The sequence below is a fragment of the Mustela erminea genome, chromosome 10, assembly GCF_009829155.1.
Source record: "Mustela erminea isolate mMusErm1 chromosome 10, mMusErm1.Pri, whole genome shotgun sequence".
In the NCBI taxonomy this organism is placed as follows: Eukaryota; Metazoa; Chordata; class Mammalia; order Carnivora; family Mustelidae; genus Mustela; species Mustela erminea.
In genome coordinates, this window is record NC_045623.1 from 106,128,100 (window position 1) to 106,146,402 (window position 18,303).

The window sequence follows — 18,303 nt, forward strand, 5'->3', positions numbered from 1 at the left end:
CTGCCGACCCCCACTCCCTTTCCCACCTCGATGGGGTTTCCTTGGTTTGTTTTCATAATCTTTAAGTTTCTGTTATGATTTATGGCTTTTTAGGTTTTCCATCTCAGCTCATGGTAACTTTGGGGATACCTGCTCTGTAGAAGAGCGGTTAATTTCATTTTGTTTACTAAGATCCTGGGATAAACTTGTATCTAATGTGAAAATCCCAATTTCTGTCTCTGCGTATGGATTCCCTTTGTCGTTCTCGACCTTTGGGCGAGTCTTTCCTTCTCTTGGTCAGACTTAGCGGAGGTGTCTGCCTCTCCCCCTCTGGCAGGAGTCCGCTCTCTGTTTCCTTTATTGGTTCTCGTGAGGTTTCGAGGTTTCTGATTGTGTCTTTAATTTTAATCGAATCAGTTATAATTTAATATGACTTTGCCTTCATTAATATCCTTCTCTCTTTTTTTTTTTTAAAGTTTTAAAGAAGTCGAATGCTTAGCACATTTCCACTTGTCTGTTTCATAGAGACATTTAAGTTCCTGTGGTTTCCTTCTGAGTACCTCTTTGACTAGGTTTTGAGCTGTGGTGGTCTTATTTCCTACATTATTGGTTTCAGTTTCTATTTCCCTTTGACCTTGAATTTAGAAGTGACAAATAACAGCCTCGCCTCCAAGTATCCACACTGAACCCCTCTTACTGGTCTTGAGCGCCCCGCGTGGGCGTCTCCCTGGCCGAGCGCGCGCTCCCTCGTCTCGCGGCTCTCGGGAGCTCCTGTGTTCGTTTCGTCCCGTTGTTTGTTCCTGGGTCTCCTCCTTCCCCCGCTGCCCTGGGAGCGAGTCAGCTCTGCCACGCTGACAGATAAGCGCCACATCCCACCACTATAAAACAGAATGGCTTGTCTCCGGCTCTCCCTCCACATCCACCGCCGGTCGTGGTCACGGACGGCAGGTGTCGTCTGAGTTCTGGCCACGGTGCCACAAAGAGAGGGACACGTCAGGGGAGCCTGCCCCACGGTCCCAGAAGCGACAAGCGGGACTCCTCCTGGCTCAGGGGCAGGAGCCAGCTGAGTGTCCACGCCCCGTGGAAGGGCTGGCAGGCGGCCTCACTGGTGCCCCGGACGGTGCAGAGGTGCAGACCTCTGGTGCGGGCACTTGTTCGACACTGAGCACTGTGCCAGGAGCATCTCGTGACTGGGTGTGTCCTCTTTCTGCTGTCCACCTGGGTCCCAGCTCAGGAAAGCACTCAGCACGTTTGCAGAGCTGATGTGAGGCTGGGCTGTGTCCTGGCTTTCGAGTTCCGTCTGTCTGTCTGTCTGTCTGCCTCCCGGTCCCCTCACCATCAAGTTCTCTTGTTGGCTTCCTTCCAGAAAGAGTTTCTCCTCATGGCGACCCTGGCTCTGAGGTTCCCCTCGTGTGTTCAGGGGTTCCCCACACGCTCCGTTGTGTCCCTTTCCCCCTGCGGTTAAGAGCTGGGAGGGCGCTGCTCTCGGAGGGAGCGCGGGGTCAGGGTGGGGGAGCGGCAGGGCATGGACCGAGGGCCCGGCCTCTGGACGCTGAGTCCCCGGCCGCTCCCCAGCACGCTGCTGCTTCTGTGTGGGTGGTATCCTGGCTTCGGCCAGCTTTCCCCGCATCTGGAGAGGTTGGGGCAAGCGGATCTTGGTAGTCCCCGCCCCTCTGTGCTGTGTGAGCAGGACAAGGACCGGTGAGAGCTGGCCTGTTCCCCGGAAGCCCGCTGGAGGCAGCTCCACATGGGCAGCTGGGCAGAGCGGTGCCCACGGGAGGCTGGGTGTTCTTGGGCTCCAAGGTGTGCTGTGGAGGTTCTGGGGGAACGGACACCTTCCCCTGGAGACAGTGCGCTCTGGGCTTCAGATGGGTCCCGTTAGCCGGCGGGACAACATCTGATGACCGGGTGAGGCTGTGTCTTCCCCATGTGAAGCTCGGCAGACAGGTCGCTGGAGGGATGGGGATCTGGCACAGACATCATGTGTTCCCCACTGCCCTTCGGGGGCCGGCGGGTCTGCACGGGTGGAGCAGATAGCACTTGCTTTATTTAATGTGGATTTACTGCCGCGTTCATGTCACATTGATGTGATCCCAGGTTTGCTCGTGTTTGCCTGGTCATGGGAAGTTTCCTCCTTCGATGTTTTACCAACTCACACGGTTCTGTTAGAAATCTTGGTGGCACGCAGCTGTCACGTTAAGTGAGGGACTTCGGCTCTCTGACATGAATTACCTTTTTTATGTTCCCTTCGAATGAGGAGGGAGCAGGGGCCCACGCCTCACCCTGCAGGAAGGAGTACGCGGAGCCACTAGAGGGCACTCGGTCTCGCTTTTCTGAAACTTGGAATTTCCCTGATCTGTTTGTTTCTTCTCGGTGGCTCTGGTGGGGTCAGACTGTCCCTGTGTTTGCTTTGTAGATTTGGAAAACAGCTGTGTGGCAGGGGTCGTGGGAAATGCATCACCACAGTGTTTCTGGAGTGCCCTGACTCAGGTTTCTGGCGTGGTTGTAACTTTCCTTATGTCCATGCTGCGGGGACGTCCTGTCTGATGGGAGGCTCCTGGCCCCGGGTCCTGTCCCCCAGGTGGTCGTACAGGTCATGCAGGAGCCACATGAATGGGTGGATTTAAGGAGATGCGTGTGCCCTGCTGGAGGCCGTTGTGTGTGTGCCCGGCTGGAGGCCGTTGTGTGTGTGCCCGGCTGGAGGCCGTCGTGCGTGTGCCCCGCTGGAGGCCATCGTGCGTGTGCCCTGCTGGAGGCCGTCAGTGGTGCTCAGATGGGGGACGGGTCGCTGCTGTGTCCAGCCCTTGAAGGTGACTACAGCCTTGGGCTTCGGTCACCGCGTTCCCTGGTCCTCTGGGGCCTGGTCAGCTGAGACAGGGCCCCGTGTGGATCTTGGCTTTAGCACCGCTGGCAGCAGGGTGGACAGAACCGTGACACCTTTGCTGTGACGCTCCCTTGTCAGCAGCCTGCGTCTTCCCCGTGCCCTCTCTGCTTAGGGAACACCTGGGTACGGTGCCAGCCTGCATCCCTCGCACTGCAGAGCTCGGCCACTCGCACACGTCGCGTGAGTTCCCAGGTGCTGAGGTGCACGTTGGATCCTGGGTGCTAACTGGGCAACACTCTGGTGACTGCTGGCACAGACGGCCACGGGACTTTGGGACCTCAGGTGAGCTCGGGACGCATATCCCTTGCTGCCCCGACTGCCCGGCCTGCCCGAGCTGTAGGTGGCCACCATGGCGGGCTTGGGCAGCTGCAGGTGTGGACACCATGGGCAGGCCTGGGTTCGTTCCTGTGCAAGTGCAGCCCCTCCCCAGTGGCTCCCCTGGGTGGGCTGGGCCGCTCCGGTGTTTCGTGCACGAGAGCACCTCGGCCACCTGTGCTCTGTGCTCCTGCAGCACCGAGACCACCGCGCCTCCACACTGCACGGTCTGCCCCATCATCTCTGCACAGATCATGCCCATTTCCCCCATTGCCTGGGGTTGGAACCTCAGGAGAAGGGCTTTTTATCCCCAAGTAATTAGAAATAAGGGCCTTTCAAAAGGGTTTGCCCTATGAATTCCTAGTGTCCGAAGAACCATGAAGTATTAATGAATGCTTTATTTTCAAAGCCCAGTGGGACACTTATTGTCCCCGTTTTTCTTTAAATCATGGCAGTTTTGTCTTTACTGGTGATGACCCCTTCTCCTCCCTGCCTTTTGATGCCAGCTGTTCCCCTCTCCGTGTAACATCGCCGACCCCTCCCTCCCGGCGCCAGGCCTGAGCCAAGCAGCTGCCGCCTCTGCCAGTGAAGGGCGGACCCTGCAGCGGGACACCGGCGGGTCTGCGCCGCTGGGCAGCGTTTCCCTCTGTGGACACCCCTCCTCAGGCCCGCCTGCTGACTCCTTTCCTCAGTTTCCCCCAGAATGCACAGCTGTGTTTGAGAAAAGCGTTCCCAGGAGGACGGCTTGCATTTTGGGGTAAAGGGCTTCGGCGCTACCTGCTACCCAGGTCTGGGCTGTGGTTGGTGATGGGCAGGAAGGTGGCTGCGCTGTGGGCCCCCAGCGTCTCTGGGGGGCTTCTGTCCCGTCCAGCCTGGAGGACGTCTGCATGAAGCCCACTCCCGGTCTCCCGGTTACCTGTGTGTTTGTTTTTCCACCTTTCTGTGGCCCTGTGCAGCCCCCTCTCCAGAGCCACTGTCGGGGCCGTGTGGGCCGCTCAGAGTTGTGCGATCCCGCACGTGCGTCCTCCGGCAGAGAAAGCCTGGACCCAGGTCTTTGTGTGACCAGCGGGACGGCGACGGCCCAGGTGTCAGTGGTGGTGGTTTGGGTTTCTAGAAGCCGAACTGACAGAGGGAGGCTTGGACCACTGAGCTTCTGTTGATGGTGATTTTTAGTGCGTTGAGGCTGCCCAGGGAGTAACCGAGTGTCAGGGTGGGTCAGTCTTTAGACAGGTGGTGGCCCTGCTGTGGCAGGAGCTGTGAACTTCTCCTTGGTCTCAAGCCGTCGGTGGGGACACTGTCCGTGTGGCACTTAGCCCGGTGGTGGGGGAACCACCGATGTAGTCCCTTCCCACTGTTCTCGGGGCTGTCTCTGAGGGCAGGGCGGGACCACGGCCTCCCGGGCTCTGCAGCCTGTGGGCTGCCCAGAGCTTGTGCCAGCGGTCAGTTTTCTCTGGGTTTCCGTGTTCTTCTGAAAACAAGAGCCTAGTGGCTCCCCAGCAGGGGCCAGCAGCTGCTTATGGTGTCTCGGTTGGCGCTGAGCTGGCCAGTGTCGTTGGTTCACCTTGTAATGACCGTTACATTAGAACTTAAGTTCTTTTCAGCTGCACAAGCAATTCACAAGCACACATGCTTACTCGTGTGTGGGAAAGGCGCAGTGACAGCCGCTTCCGCTTGTCCCCGCTCCGCGAACTTTGGTGGACTTGCTTGCTTTCCCGCCTCCTCCGCACTCGCTTTCTCTTTTACCTCTTTCCCCTTCAACATGGGGGAGTGTGCACAGGCGGGCCGTCGGGTGACTGGCCTTTCCCGCTCTGTGACTTCTCTCACAGCCTTTCCACGCAGGACGCCCCGACCCCCCGGGGGTTCCTGCTGCACGCATGGACCTGCCGGCTTTTCCCCACGTGCTGCCGTTTCCCAGCCTGCGGCTCTTTCCGATGTGCCGCTGGCCCTGACGTGCTTGCGCACGCACGCGCTGCGGTGCCGTTCGTTCCTCATGTCCGTGGCCCTGGCCCGGCCATGCTCTGTGGCGGGTGTCAGGGGTCCCAGTCTGGGCCTGCCCATGTGGCTTCGAGGAGCCTCTTGGAGGGACCTGAGGGGACACGCTGTGGAGGATGCAGCGTTCTCTGCATGTGGCTAGTTGGTCGCTTATTTTGAGGAGCAGCCGAGCTGGCAATCACCACAGGGGCGTGAAAACAAAAAGCTGCGAAGCCAGCATATTTTGTGGTTTTGGTGTGTTTTCGCTCAGGCTCTGCCTCCCTGGGGCACGTGGCCCCTGGCCCTGGTGTCACCCGCAGTCATCTTTTTAATCTGCTGCCTGAGCCTTTCTCGTTCCAGTTTGTTCTCCAGGAAGATACGATCGCTTAAAGTTAGTGGCGATGTAAAGAATTACTCCGCACAGCACGGCACCCCGCTTTGGGAGCGCCGGGGCACAAGGGCGCGTGCGGGAAGCTTCAGGGGTAGGTTCAGCTTTTGCTCAACAGAGGACTCCGAGGGCCAGGTGTCTCCTAGCGGAGGGTGGCGGAGCTGCTGCCTGCAGGTGGGCCCCGTGACCAGAGTCAGCCTGGGGGGCTTTGCAGGATGGGGCCGGGGGGACTTGGCCGCTCTGCGTGCTTCCTCCTCTGGACAGTTTCGGGGAGGACGGCAGCGAGTGGCCACCAGCGCTCTGACGTGGGGGACAGGTGCCTGGGCTGGCGGAACCCTCATCTGCACTTGGCTTCTGGTGTGAGGACACCTTTCTTGGGGGACACAACTTGCTCCACGATCTGCCTGAGCTCATTTCGGGAGCCGAAGGCCCTCAGACGAGACTGTTTCTAAGTCCCTGGGAAGTGCCCTGACTTGATTTGGGAGCCGTCCGGGCACTGAGGGCGTTGCCCTCTGGACTTGCCTTGAGGAAGGCACCTCAGAGCCGGCAGGAGACAGCCTTGGCGTCACCGAAGTCAAAGGACACACGAGGCCCCTTGCTCTGGGGTGGCCACAGGAAGGGACTGGGACTCTCGGTCCCACCACGCCCTCAGCTCGAGTGAGCAGGACTCGGGGCAGGCTGTGTGTCGTGGGCTTCAGCAGGGCTGGGAGATGGGAGGAGCAGGGCACGGCCGGACGCATCTGCTTGGAAGTTCCTTACTTAACTGGACAGCAAGTGTGCCCAAGCACAGGAGTGCCAGGCCAACCCACACGGGACCCCCACTCTTCAAAATCAGGGGGTGTGAGCAGAAGGGAAGATGGAAAGGTGCAGGGTAGGCGTGTGAGGACTTTCCCGGGTGACAGCCGGAGTGACCGTGGGGGAAAGGGGGAATGACCAAGGATGAGGTCAGGCTCCATCCCCCAGGAGGTGACCTGGGGGAGAGGCCCTTGCTCTTGCACACGCCCCGCGTCTTCTACACCCTGTGGGTGATTGACTGCCCAGTTCCTGCTGCCCAGCACCAGCGGCAGCACCAGTCCAGCCAGGGGCAGACGGGTCAGGACTCATGGGTGCCACCCCCATGTCCATCTGCTTCCCCGCAGGCCCTCCAGCACCGCCACCACAGAGGTTCGCTGCCCTCCAGGACTCACCTGTGGGACCAGGGGTAAGTCTGGGTCCGAGACGCCTGTTTCAGAATTCCCAAATCTGGTATTTAAAGGCCCCAGCGGCAGGACGTTTTTCTGCATCTTTGAGAACAGTGGTGTCCTGCTTACTTTGCCTGGGCTGGAGACTGGGGGGTTTACGCTGGCTGTAGGGGTGCTGGTGCTGCATCCTGTCCCCGTCCCGTCCTTGTCCCACCCCCCTCACCCCCCCACCCCCCGTCCTGCCCGGCTGTGTGGCCGGCGGCTCCCTGCTGTGATTAGCAACCTTCCAGGCTGCCACCAAAGGCACAGTCAATACTTTTTAAAAAAGGAAGCGTTCTCTCCGGCAGTTACGTCTGGCAGCTGAGACTCCGCCAGGGCTGAACAGCCTTTGTGTCGTCCCTGCGACGCCACAGGGTGGTCTTCACGACCTCCCGTCCTCCTGGGCAGTCACCGGTGTCCCAGGCAGAGAGGCCACAGCTGGCCTATAGGCCGAGCAGCTGGCGCTGGCAGAGACGGGCCACAGCCGGCAGAGACCGGGCGCGAGCCACTGCCTGCCCGTCCCACAGCAGGTGGTTCTGGGCACAAGGTTCTCCTGCGTAGGAGGACAGGCGCTGGTTTGCGTGGCTGTTGGCGGACCAGAGAGCCCCCGACCCGGAAACCCGAGCCGGCTGGGGTGCTTGCCCAGGGTTCCGGCAGCATCATTTTGTGCGGGGTCAGAGTTGGCTTGTCTCCCCGATGACCTTGTCTGCCAGCAGCACCCTGGGAGATGACTTCTAGAAAAGTCGGGTAATTCGGTATCCAAGGCTGTTCCAGGGAGCAGCTTTACTGTGCCCCATGCAGCTCGGAAACCACCTCAGGGGGGGACGCTGGTCTGCCTGAAGGCATACGTGCGAAGACGGCCTCCCCAGCCTCCCTGCTGGGCTGTTCCAGAGTATTCTCTGCAGCGTGTGTGTGTTAGCCTCAGTGTTCAGGGACCACAGGACCGCGCTGCCCACTTCCAGAGGCAGGAAGGGCTCAAGACAGCGTGTGGGGTCTGACGGGGGCTGAACAGACCTCGCAGCTCTTCTCTGCCCCCCGAAGATGCCACTGGGGTCCCCCGTTGCTACCTGCCCTCCCCCCGGCTACTCTCTGGCCACGTCCTCATGTGCTGAGCCTCTCTGTGCCGGCGCCGCGTGGGGCCGGCCGTCAGGGTGTGTTGGGGACAGAGCCCAGGGTCTGAGAGGGTCTCCCGTGGGGCGTGGCCCCTTCACAGAGGCGTTCACCTTCCAGACGTCTGTGACGTTCACGGGAGGCTTACTGCGTGCCGGGTTCTGGGCCAAGCCCTTTGCACGACTTCTCACTTACGTCCCACGGCAGTCGTGTGATTTGGGTAGTGTTTCCACCCCCACTTTGCAGATGAGGAGACGGAGGTAAAGGAGGGACTTGGTGACTTGCTCTCAGGCACGTGATGATAGTGGCGCGGGAGCTCTGTCCCGGCCGCCGGCCGCAGAGCCCACATCGGCCGCCGCTCCGGTCGCTGCCTTAGCGGGGGCCGGGTCCCCGGCACAGCGGTGGTTAGGGCTGGGAGGCGTCTCGCCGGTGTGCGGTCTCCGGCTGGACGGGACACCCGGGGAGGTTCAAAGACACGTGGCGGAGAACCTGGCTTCCCTGGCCCTTCCCCGTCTCCGCCTGCTGTTCCTTGTTCATGGGGTTTCATGCTGCTGTCAGCACGCAGGGGGGCTCCCAGGCTTGCCTCTCAGCAACTACCGTGAAGGAACTTCGCGGCTCTGGGTTCTGGGGTGGCCGCAGACCCCCGGCCTTCCCGGCTGCGTCACCTGGCTCTGTGCCAGCGTGGGCGGGGGCTGCCGTGAGGTGCTGGGCCGCCCTCCGGTGTCACTCCCGCTTCCTCCCCTTCAGTTGTCGCTCTCCCAGCTGGCGGCTCCCCCGCAGGCCCCTGCTCGGTGCCGCTCGGCCACACCCGCGTCACGGCCACCCGACAGCTCGGAGCCCCCGCCGGCCCGGGAGGTAAGTGCGCCCTTCCTCCTCCCCCTCCTCCCAGCGGAGGCCTCCACGCTCCTGGCTTCTGCGCAAGCCTCTGACTTTGTGGGCTGCGCTGGTCCTTGGTGAGGTGGTGAGGCCTTCACGGGTTCTCCGTGACACGGGCGTGGGGACGGGGTCGGGGGCAGGGCTCCCTTCCGTGCCTCAGGTACAGCCGCATCTTGTCCTGTTGACCCAGGAGCGGTCAGTGCGGGAGCGCGTCCTGCCACGGGCTTGATTAGGCTCTAGCTCTGCCAGACAAGGCCGCCCGACTGTTCTCGGATCTCTCGGGAAGGGGAAGGAGGGTTTGCCGGAGACACAGATGAGGCCCATCCAGCCTCGGCTCTCCGGGACCCTGCTTGCTGTCAGCCGCTGAAGGGGAGGCAGGGAAGCCCACCACCCCGGCTTCTGGTGCCTCCAGTGGACAAACGGCCCGTGTTCCCACTGACTTTGGGGGGTTCACGTGTAGTTTGGTTTCAAAAGCTGCCTGGCTCACCAGCAAACCATGTCTTCAGTCTTGAACTGGAAGTGTGTTGAGGAAAAAGTAGTGCCATTAAATTGTTTATTTGAAACACAGTACGGTGAGGTGCCTTATTCTAGAATGTGCCAGGAGCTCATTTACGGAGAGCCCGCGTGTCTTATTATTGGTAGCTGAGAAGGGGTGGGGTTATCTCTGGTTCTGTGGTGTCGATACCCTTTGGGCCGGAACAGAAAGCTGGGGAAGTCAGGGTGAAGACGCGCATCCTGATTGCCACACGGGCTCCTCACTCGGATGTGTCTTCCGCGCGGGCGGGACGTGGAAGCTGGAATACAGGGGAATGACTAGAATATTCAGGGGGCGCAGGGATCAGAGAAACGTCTGTGCCAGCCGGCCAGGGCTACGTGCCAGTCTGTCTCGCGGTGTTGAAGGACGGTTCATTTTTTTGGTCTGGCAATGTGGTTTTTATGTTAATTGACTTTTTCAGACAGCAGATCTCTCTCATGGTACCTGTTCATAAACATGATTGAGTTCTCATGCAATTTTCATTGCTTTTTGACTCACTTAAAATAGGAGATGCCCAGATAAATTAGAATTTCGGAAAAGCAGTGATTTTTTAGTGTAAGTCTCGAATGTTTCATGGGACATACTTACATTATACCCACATTACTCCCTGTTTGCCTCAAGTGGAAAAGGCGCCTGGGCGTGCTGTAGTTTCCTTTGCTGAAGCTGGCCGCCGGACAGAGGCGGTTCGTCCGTGGACACGCCCCAGCCCAGCTTCCTGGGTGGTTACAGGCTTCCTTGTCGTCCTCACCTGGGCCCGATTTTGCTCAGCAGGAGCTGCCCCCGGAGGGCAGGATCTCTCACCTGGAGGCTCAGCTGAGCCAGGCGTCCTCGGTCCTAGGAGCGTCTGTTGCTGAGCAGCTGCGGGAGCTGCCTTTCACGCCGGTGCACACCCCGATTGTCGTGGGAGCCCAGGCCAGGAGGTGAGGGGTGGTCCTGACGGCCCGGCACGTGCTGCGCCGTGAAGACTGGCTCTCAGCCACAGGCTTCCCCGGAGAGGGGGGGGGTCCCCGGTCCTGCCTGTCTGCCAGCCCTTTCCTGGAGGCCAGCCTCCGTGGTCCTTGTGTTTCAGCTCTGGGAGTAGGCTGTCCCGAGCCTCGATGGCGCTCCTGCAGGCTTCCGGCTTTCCCGAAATTCTGGATGACAATAACCAACCAGCGGAGGCTGTCGATCCTGCGGATCCCGTGAAGTTCAAGCTGGAGAAGGAAGAAGCGGACGGTCTGCAAGGCAATGAGATAGTGCTGCGGTTCCTGGCCTTCGGCAGGTGCGTCCTCAGCACTCCCTCTCTTCCCCGGCTTCTGTGTGGCTCGAGCCGGCAGAACTCCGTGCCGAGGGCTTGCCGGGTGAAGGAATGCTGCTTGTGTTTTCATCTGGTTAGGACGCTCACATAGCCCTCTCTAAATACTGTCAAACCGGCCTTGCCCGACCTTCTGTAACTGAACGTGGCCGGTACTGTATTGCCTGCTTCTCCATCTCCACGCGGCTCTGAGCGCAGCGCTCTCCAACTGGGGCTCAAGTGGGCTCCCCTGATCCCGCCAGACCTGCTCGCATGGGTGGACCAGGCAGCGTCTGGCCTGTGTTGCTGGACTCTCAAAAGCCCAGGTTCTCTGCCGTGGATGCCTGATTAACTGGGGGCTCTTGTTGGATTCAGAGCGTCCCAGGACTGCCAGGGAGCGCCGTGGCCAAAGACCGTGTATTTCACCTTCCAGTTCTACCGCTTCCTGCCCGAGACAACGCCACGCCTGCAGCTGGTCGGGCTGGACGAGACAGGCCGGACGTGCTCCGGTTCCCTGTCACATCTCCTGGTTCTCACTGACAAGGATGGCTCCTCTGACGCGGGTAAGTGCTCGTGCGTCCGGCAGGCATGAGAAATCCAGCCCCAAGCCATGTTTGTAAAATTTATTCTTTACAAAATAGTGTATGGTGAAGATTTCCAAGCACATACAGAATTTGAAAGAACAGAATTATAACAAGCCAGTGGTCCTGCCCGTGAGTGCTGTCCAGCCGCTGCCGGCGGCGTCCCCACCCACACCCCAGGTCCCTTGGAAGCAAATCCCAGACCTGTGTGATTGCATCTGTGAGTCTGTCCTTACTAGGTCTGAACACTAAGGCGTCCTCTTTGAAAAACATGCATGCAGGATTATCCCACTTAAAATGAGCGATAATCCCTTAAATGTCATCAAATATTTAGCTAATGTTAAAATTTTCCCAATAACTTCATAAAAATTCCTTTTTGCGGATGGAGAAGGGTTTTGTTTGTTTGCTGTGAGGAGGCTGCGGCTTGTCGTGGCTTGTGGAGGTCACCATCTCGGGCCGGTGTGTGTCTGTCTGCGGGTCCCCTCTGCCCCTCACTGGGCTGTCGTGTTGCCGGCTGAAGGAGCTGCACGGCTCCAGCCTGTCCCGCAGAGCTCCCCAGTCTGCACGTGGGTTTTGCTTTCCAGCGGGGACGCTGTGAGGGTCCCTCCTGTCCCCTTTCTGCTGGCCATGGGAGTGAGATCTGTGTGTGTGGTCGGAGGCGTGATTGTGTTTTCGGTGGGAGCTCCCTGGGGCGGGGGCTGTTCTCAGCCCTCCTGCAGCGGCGCAGGGACCTGTCCGTCTTTGCTGCGCCGTGTCCGTGGCCGCCGTCAGGACTGGTGCCCACAGGCTGGTTATTCTGCTGCAGGTGGAGCAGTGGGGACGCTCTCCTTCCGGAGCCGGGGTGCTTCCACAGGGAGAGACTTCCCCTGGCCGCCTGCTGACTTACCTGGCGCGCAGCCCACGCGGGAAAGGCCGAACAGTGCTCAGTTCTAACCTTTGAGTTCCAGATTTTCAAAACAGTGAGCCAGTTCCTTACCATCCTTTTGAGATGGGGCCAACGGCTTCTGTTTCTGCCATTACCACACTAGTGCATTTCCGCTACAGTGCACGCAAACATAGCAGATATGTTGTCGTTTTTGCCTACGGTCAGTCACCTCCACGGCCAGTCACTGGGCCTGTGAGAGCAGAGCTGGGCGCCCTTGCTGCCTCTTCAGAGAGAACAGGTGGGAAACGCTGTAGTAAAATGCTAACGGAGGGAAAGTAGTTCAGCAACATGAGCGTCAGCCAAAAGAGACAAAAGGCAAATGCGGTGCTGAGGATAAAGCAGCCGATTAAATATAATCAAGAGAATAATCACTAGGAAAATAAATAATTCTGAACCTGTGAACTTCCAACAAGCAGCCTCAAAATACAGAAGAAACACTGACAGATGTTAGAATGGAAAGCTGACCAGCCACAGTCGTGGAAGGGCTGACATCCCCCTGCGTGAACTGACACATCAAGCAGAGAATAATCGAGGATATTAGGAAAATACAGTTTAGAAAGATGATCTTATAAAGCCGTAGAACCAATTCAGAGGATGCGCGTTCTTCCCGAGCACACTTGAGACTTAGGGGACTGATCGTTCATGAGTCTGTGTGCACGTCTCAGGCCACCGTGTTCCCAGAGACCCAGCGTCCGAGCTCACGGCAGGGCGTTCTCCGACGGCAACACCATGGGTCAGAAATTGACCCATGGTTCGAAAGGCTCCGAACTGCTGGTTTTTTTTTTTTTTTTTTTTTTAAACTTTAAAACATACTTTTAATTATTCCTTAGGTCAAGAAGAAATCAAAATAGAAATACTTATTTTAAACTGAATCACAAAATCCTATTGCAAATATTTCAAAACAAGTGACATACGGCTAAAATGATGTTTGCAGGAAAATTTCCAGCTTTAAGTGCTTGTATTGGGAGAAGAAGAAAGTATTTTTTAAAATGCTGATTTAATTGTTCAACTCAGGAGGTTTGGGGGAAAGAACCTGAAACAAATCCAATTAAAGTAGAAGAAAAGAAGTTTTATATTTTTAAAAAGGTCTTTAAATATTTTTATTTATTCATTTGAGAGCGAGACCGAGAGAGGGCGCGCATTTGTACCAGTGGGGAAGAGGAGAGGCCGAGGAGCCGACTCTCCGGTGCTTGCGGAGCCCGACGCAGGCCTCCGTCCCAGGATCTGGAGATCATGGCCTGAGCTGAAGGCAGGCTCTGCACCTTCTGAGCCACCCAGTTGCTCAAAGGAAAGAAATTTTAAAATAATCATAAATGCTTAGAAGGCAAACAATAGACAGTGTTGGCCAGTCAGTTGGGCACACAGCTACACGGGGTAGTGCTACCCTCCCTTGCCCAAAGTCAGATCCGGTACCGAGGGTCAGAGTTGTTGCAGGTGCTGGTCAGCCCGAGAGTGGGGCGTGCTTGCTGGCGCTCACCCCACTGGATGGGCTTTGCCAGTGGCAGAGGTCAGACCGCCCGACCGCAGACTTGGGGTCGCACCCTGCTTGCCTGAGGACCTCGGCACCCTCACTTCCTGCAAACAAATCTGGAAAGAAGAGAGAGGGGATGAGGGCGCAGCTCAGGTCCTGTTCCGTCTTCCAAACCCTCAGCCCTTGGCCTGGAGAGGAGCATATGAGGGGCAGAGGGTGAGTGCAGGAGGGCCCCGGGTCCCCAGCTTGGAAGCACATGGCCAGGCCAGGAGGCTGTCCTGCGATAGTCCCGGGTTTGGTTCTCTCCACTCCCTGCGTTTCTCAGCCGTCCTCGGACCACTTGTCCCAGTCCACCTGCCTTCCCTCTGACGACGCGCCTGGGACCATCGGTGGACAGTTTAGCCCAGGCCCCCAGAAGGCTCTGAAGTGGGTCAGAAGAGTGCACTGATTTCCAGGCCCCCGTGCACCTGTCGCTGAGACTGGCTCCTCTCCCGTTTCCTGTTCCCGGTCCCTCTCGCTGCTCTGTCCAGGGCAGCTCACCAGAGGTTCTGTGATAAGGGGAAACGGATAGTGTTTAGGCAACTTAATTCAAAAGGCCAATCACAGAGAGATGCTCCTGATTTGAATACAAAAACCCCTTTCCATTATGAACTTCCCAGAGAGAAATTAGTCTGAAAATGAAATCTTGAAAGTTGAGGTCCAAAGAAATGAAACTCCAAAATCAAATTTTGTCATTATGAATTAAAATTCAAAGTCCAAAACAAGTTCTTTTCAGTGTCTTACCCCCTCGAGACTCAGCAAAGGTACCCCCGCCTGGGCAGGGCCAGGCTTCCTCCAGCAGCTCTAGCCCCGGGGTCCCCACAGCTCAGCGCCTAGCCTCACGAGAGCCTCACGTAGGATGTATTTTCTTTTGTTGTTGAAATAGAGCATGTATGCAACACATTGTTCAGTTCCACAAGTTTTTAAAAATTAATAGATTCTGCTGTTTTTCGAGCAGTTTGAGGTTTATGGAGAAATTGAGCTGCTAGTGCAGCGTTCCCACATACCCCTTACCCCCAGCAGCTCCCCTGTCGGCAGCATCCAGCTTCGCAACGGACCAGCGCTGGCGCTTCGTGGCTGCCTGAAGCTCAGAGTTCACAGGAGGGGGCTCTGGGTGCCGCACGTTCTGTGCATTTCGACAAATACAGCCTCAGTGTCCCATACAGTGTTGTGGAGAATGACTCTCCCCAAGGATGCCCTGTGCTCTGCTTCTTCCTTCCTCCGCTCCCCTCCCCTTCCTCACCACTGCCCTTTCTCCTGACGCTGCGGCTTTACCTTTTCCCAGGGACTCTGCACTTGGACTCACACGGCACGTAGCTTGTCCAGACTGGCTCCCTTCACTTAGCAGCAAGCGCTTAACGTTCCTCCTGTCCTTGTGGCATGGGAGCCCGTCTCTCTGTAGCACCAGTAGCGCAACACTGTCCAGATGGACCTCCGTCTACCTGCTCTCTGAAGGGCATCATGGTCTTCCGCTGTTTGGCAGTTACGAATAAAGCAGTTGTAAACATTTTGTTCAGGCTTCTGTGTAGACCTAAATTTTCGTCATTTGGGTAATATCTAGAAGCGTGGTTGCCGGGTCACGTGGTGGAGGCCGGTTTGGTTTGTAGGAAGCCCCGCAAACGTCTTCCTGAGCCGTGCCACGCGGGGCCTGGGCGTCCGGTGCGGGTGGGGTTTGGGGTTCTGTCTGTTCCCATATGTGCACGGCAGCTCTCACTGTTGCTTTTATAAACTGCATTTCCCGATGACGTGTGGCTTGCGGCCTCCTCTCGTTCGCTTACGTACCCCCGGTGCGTCTTGTTTGGGGAGGGGTCAGCTCATACCTTTTGCCTGTTTGTGGATGGGGCTTTCTTACTGTTGTGTTTTAAGAGTTCTTTCTAGATTTTGCTCCCCCTGCTGTCATCAGATGTGTGCTTTGTGCGTGTTTTCTCCCAGCCAGTTGCTCTCGGGCCCTACCTGTCATCTTCGGCCACTTGGCCAAGCGGCGTCCCCTCTCCCGTACACCTCCACTAGAGCACATTTGGTCTAGCAGGAGACACGGCAGCCTCCTGAACGGAAGCTTCCGGAACCCTCGGACCTGGGCCTGGGGCCTCCTCTGCCCGAGGTTCCTCCGCTCCTCGGAGTTCCGGGTGTGAGTACGGTCGCTTCTTGTTCCCGCCATGGCTCAGGACAGGGTCGTGCCTCCGGAGCGTCCCCGCTGACCTGGTCCATGCTCCTTTCAGGGGGTTCAGCCGCCCGCCGCCGTCTCGTCCTCCGTCACACGCGGGGCCTCCCTTCCGTCCACTTCCTTTGCTTTCTGGCCTGGAGTTGGGTTTCTCTGACACGTTCCTCCTGATACCTTGGCGAGTGGGTCCTTCCTTAGCACAGAAGCTGGAGTCCCTGAGCTCTGGGTCACCCGAGAGCCCCCTGGTCTGGAGAACTCTCATCCAGGGGTTCCCCAGCCCTGCTCTGGGCCCAGCTGGTGCTGCCTCGCCTGCCTCTTCCGTGGTGGGTCTCCCGGGTCCTGTGCGTTCTCCGCCTCCAGTCCCACGGCCCCGCCTCCGGAGCCTGCGTCTGCGCGGCTTGAAACGCTTGCGTTAACTCTCTCTCTCTTCCCTCCGTCACTTGAAAGTCGGTAGCAGGTGAGGTGACCGTTCACCTCCGAACACACAACAGCCTTCACAGAAAAGCAGCCCCCGTCATCCTGACGAGGACAGGGACCTCACAGTCCCATTCCCAGTTTCCCTCTGTGTCCCTTATAGCTACTGTCCTGCTCCGACATCCAGTCTGGGTCCTGGGCTGCACAGGGGTCGCCTCCCCGGTGTCGTCTCATCTGGAGTAGTCCCCGTGTTCTCCCAGGGACAGAGGTGTCTGAAGGGACCAGGGGAGCAGTCACGTAGAGTGCCGTGCTGTGTGTGTCTGACCGTTGACACTGGCCCCCGGAAGGTCTCGTGCACGGGTGGTTAGAGCCGGTGCTCCGTCTGGTCTGGATTTGGCGTGAAGCTTCATGGGCTTCACGTGGTGGCCGTCACCTGGGGGCGGTCAGCCCCGAGACCAAGATGCGCGCGCTGCCCTGGCCGAGCCGGCAGGCACCCTGTCAAGTCTGTCCTTGTGTTCTCCGACGCGGTGGTCTTTCCTTTACGCTTCTGAATTCCCGCGTGGCGGACATGAAGGTGTTCTCCTCCCCAGCTCGTAAACAGAGCCACACGCGGCTGCCCCGCGGGCTTGTGGGTTTCATTTTTCACACGAGGCTTCTGGTCTGTTTGTCGTCCGTCCTGCTGTGTGGCGGGAGACCGGGATCCGGTTTTATCTTTCTTCAGATGCCTCTGCTTTGGACCCAGTGCCGTTGGCTAGAAAGCCCTTCTTCTTCAGTGACTCGAGAGCCGCCCTTCTCATATACCCACACTTTTTATTGCTTGGGTTTATGTCTGGATTTTATACTTTGTTCCATTAGACCAGAGGTTGGCAAGCTGATTTCTGTTAAAGGCCAGATAGTAAATATTTTAGACTTTCTGGGTTACATATGTTCTTTCTGTAATCTTCTTTAACAGTCCTTTAAAAATGTGAAAGCTCTTCTTAGCGCCAGCTGGCTCGGCCCGCGGGCTGTGGTTGGCTGGACTCGGCATTACACCGCCCGTCTGCACACGGCGGGCAGCCGCTGGGTCAGATGGACAGACCCCTCCAGGTGCCCTTCCCTGCAGGGCACCCTCCACCCCTTGCCGCCGTACTCGCCGGGCTGGTTTCCCGCATGAATTTGTTAGTCCTTGACGCGGCTTCTGCTGAATCCATGGCTTACGGCAAGTAGAGCCGTCCTCATGGGGCGGGAGCTGCTCTCCGGGGACAAGGCCGTCCCTTCGCGTGCTCATCTCTAGCCCCTGACTTTCCGAAGATACTGCAGTGACCCTCCTGCAGCTTTGCCAGTTTCTTGTTTTCTGACCAATAAATCTTGTCTTTATCTTGGTTACCTTGTTTTTTAGTATTCTCCTGTGTTATTTTCCTAATTTGACTTGCTTAGTTAATTTATTTTGATTCTTTTGTTTTTGTGGATGCAAAGTATTAAAGGCTATGAATTTTCCTTTGATTATTGCTTTATGCTTTGGTGATTCAGATAAGTAGTATTTTCATTCTTTTCTAGAAAATCTGGATTTTGTTTTTCACTTGACAGAGAATAATTTACAAATAAGTTGTAAATTTGTTTTTAAGAAGTTGTTTCCAGTTTCTCGTTTGTGGCATTGTTGTCTGAGAATATTGTTTATTCATTTCTACCTTGTGGGGCATTTTTAGGGTTTCTTTGTGGTGTGATACATAGTTAATTTTTATTAATGTTAAATTTTATTCATATAGTTGATTTATTAATCTAATTTTCATTAATGTTATTAATTTTTATTAATTTATTGACATTTTATTAATTTATAATAGTTAATTTTACTAATATTTCATAGTAGACTTTTATTAATGATTTTAATTAATTAATTTCGAGATACACTTGAAGTGTGTGTTTGGTGTTGCTGGAGAACAGTGTCGTGCGTGCATGTACTCTGCCTAAGGAATTAGCCGGCCCGGCCTTCCGTGCCCTTGTCTGTTGTCCGCTGGACCTGCCTTGAAAACAAGGTGATTAGTTGGTCTCTACTATTATTATGTTTTTGTCTGTTTCTCCTCGCGTCTCTGGGTTTTTGCTTTGTCATCTGAAGTGTGGCTCTCCCTAGCTGCTGTGTATTCCTCGCTTGTCGTAGACTGTAGAGGTGCTCATTGTCTGTGGG

At 56.8% G+C, this 18,303-nt stretch overlaps 1 protein-coding gene across 11 annotated transcripts in view; it reads left to right on the forward strand.

Moving 5' to 3' along the window:
- NPHP4 (nephrocystin 4) overlaps positions 1 to 18,303 on the forward strand; it is a 107,089-nt gene that overhangs the window by 62,351 nt on the left and 26,435 nt on the right. For 9 of the 11 annotated variants that reach the window (XM_032303797.1, XM_032303798.1, XM_032303789.1 and 6 more), the window contains 5 exons: positions 6,677 to 6,738; positions 8,615 to 8,722; positions 10,047 to 10,198; positions 10,348 to 10,539; positions 10,927 to 11,114. In XM_032303797.1, coding sequence (XP_032159688.1) covers positions 6,677 to 6,738; positions 8,615 to 8,722; positions 10,047 to 10,198; positions 10,348 to 10,539; positions 10,927 to 11,114 — 702 coding nt within the window. The remainder of the gene's footprint in view (positions 1 to 6,676; positions 6,739 to 8,614; positions 8,723 to 10,046; positions 10,199 to 10,347; positions 10,540 to 10,926; positions 11,115 to 18,303) is intronic. The other 2 variants (XM_032303791.1, XM_032303794.1) reach the window with 1 other exon arrangement.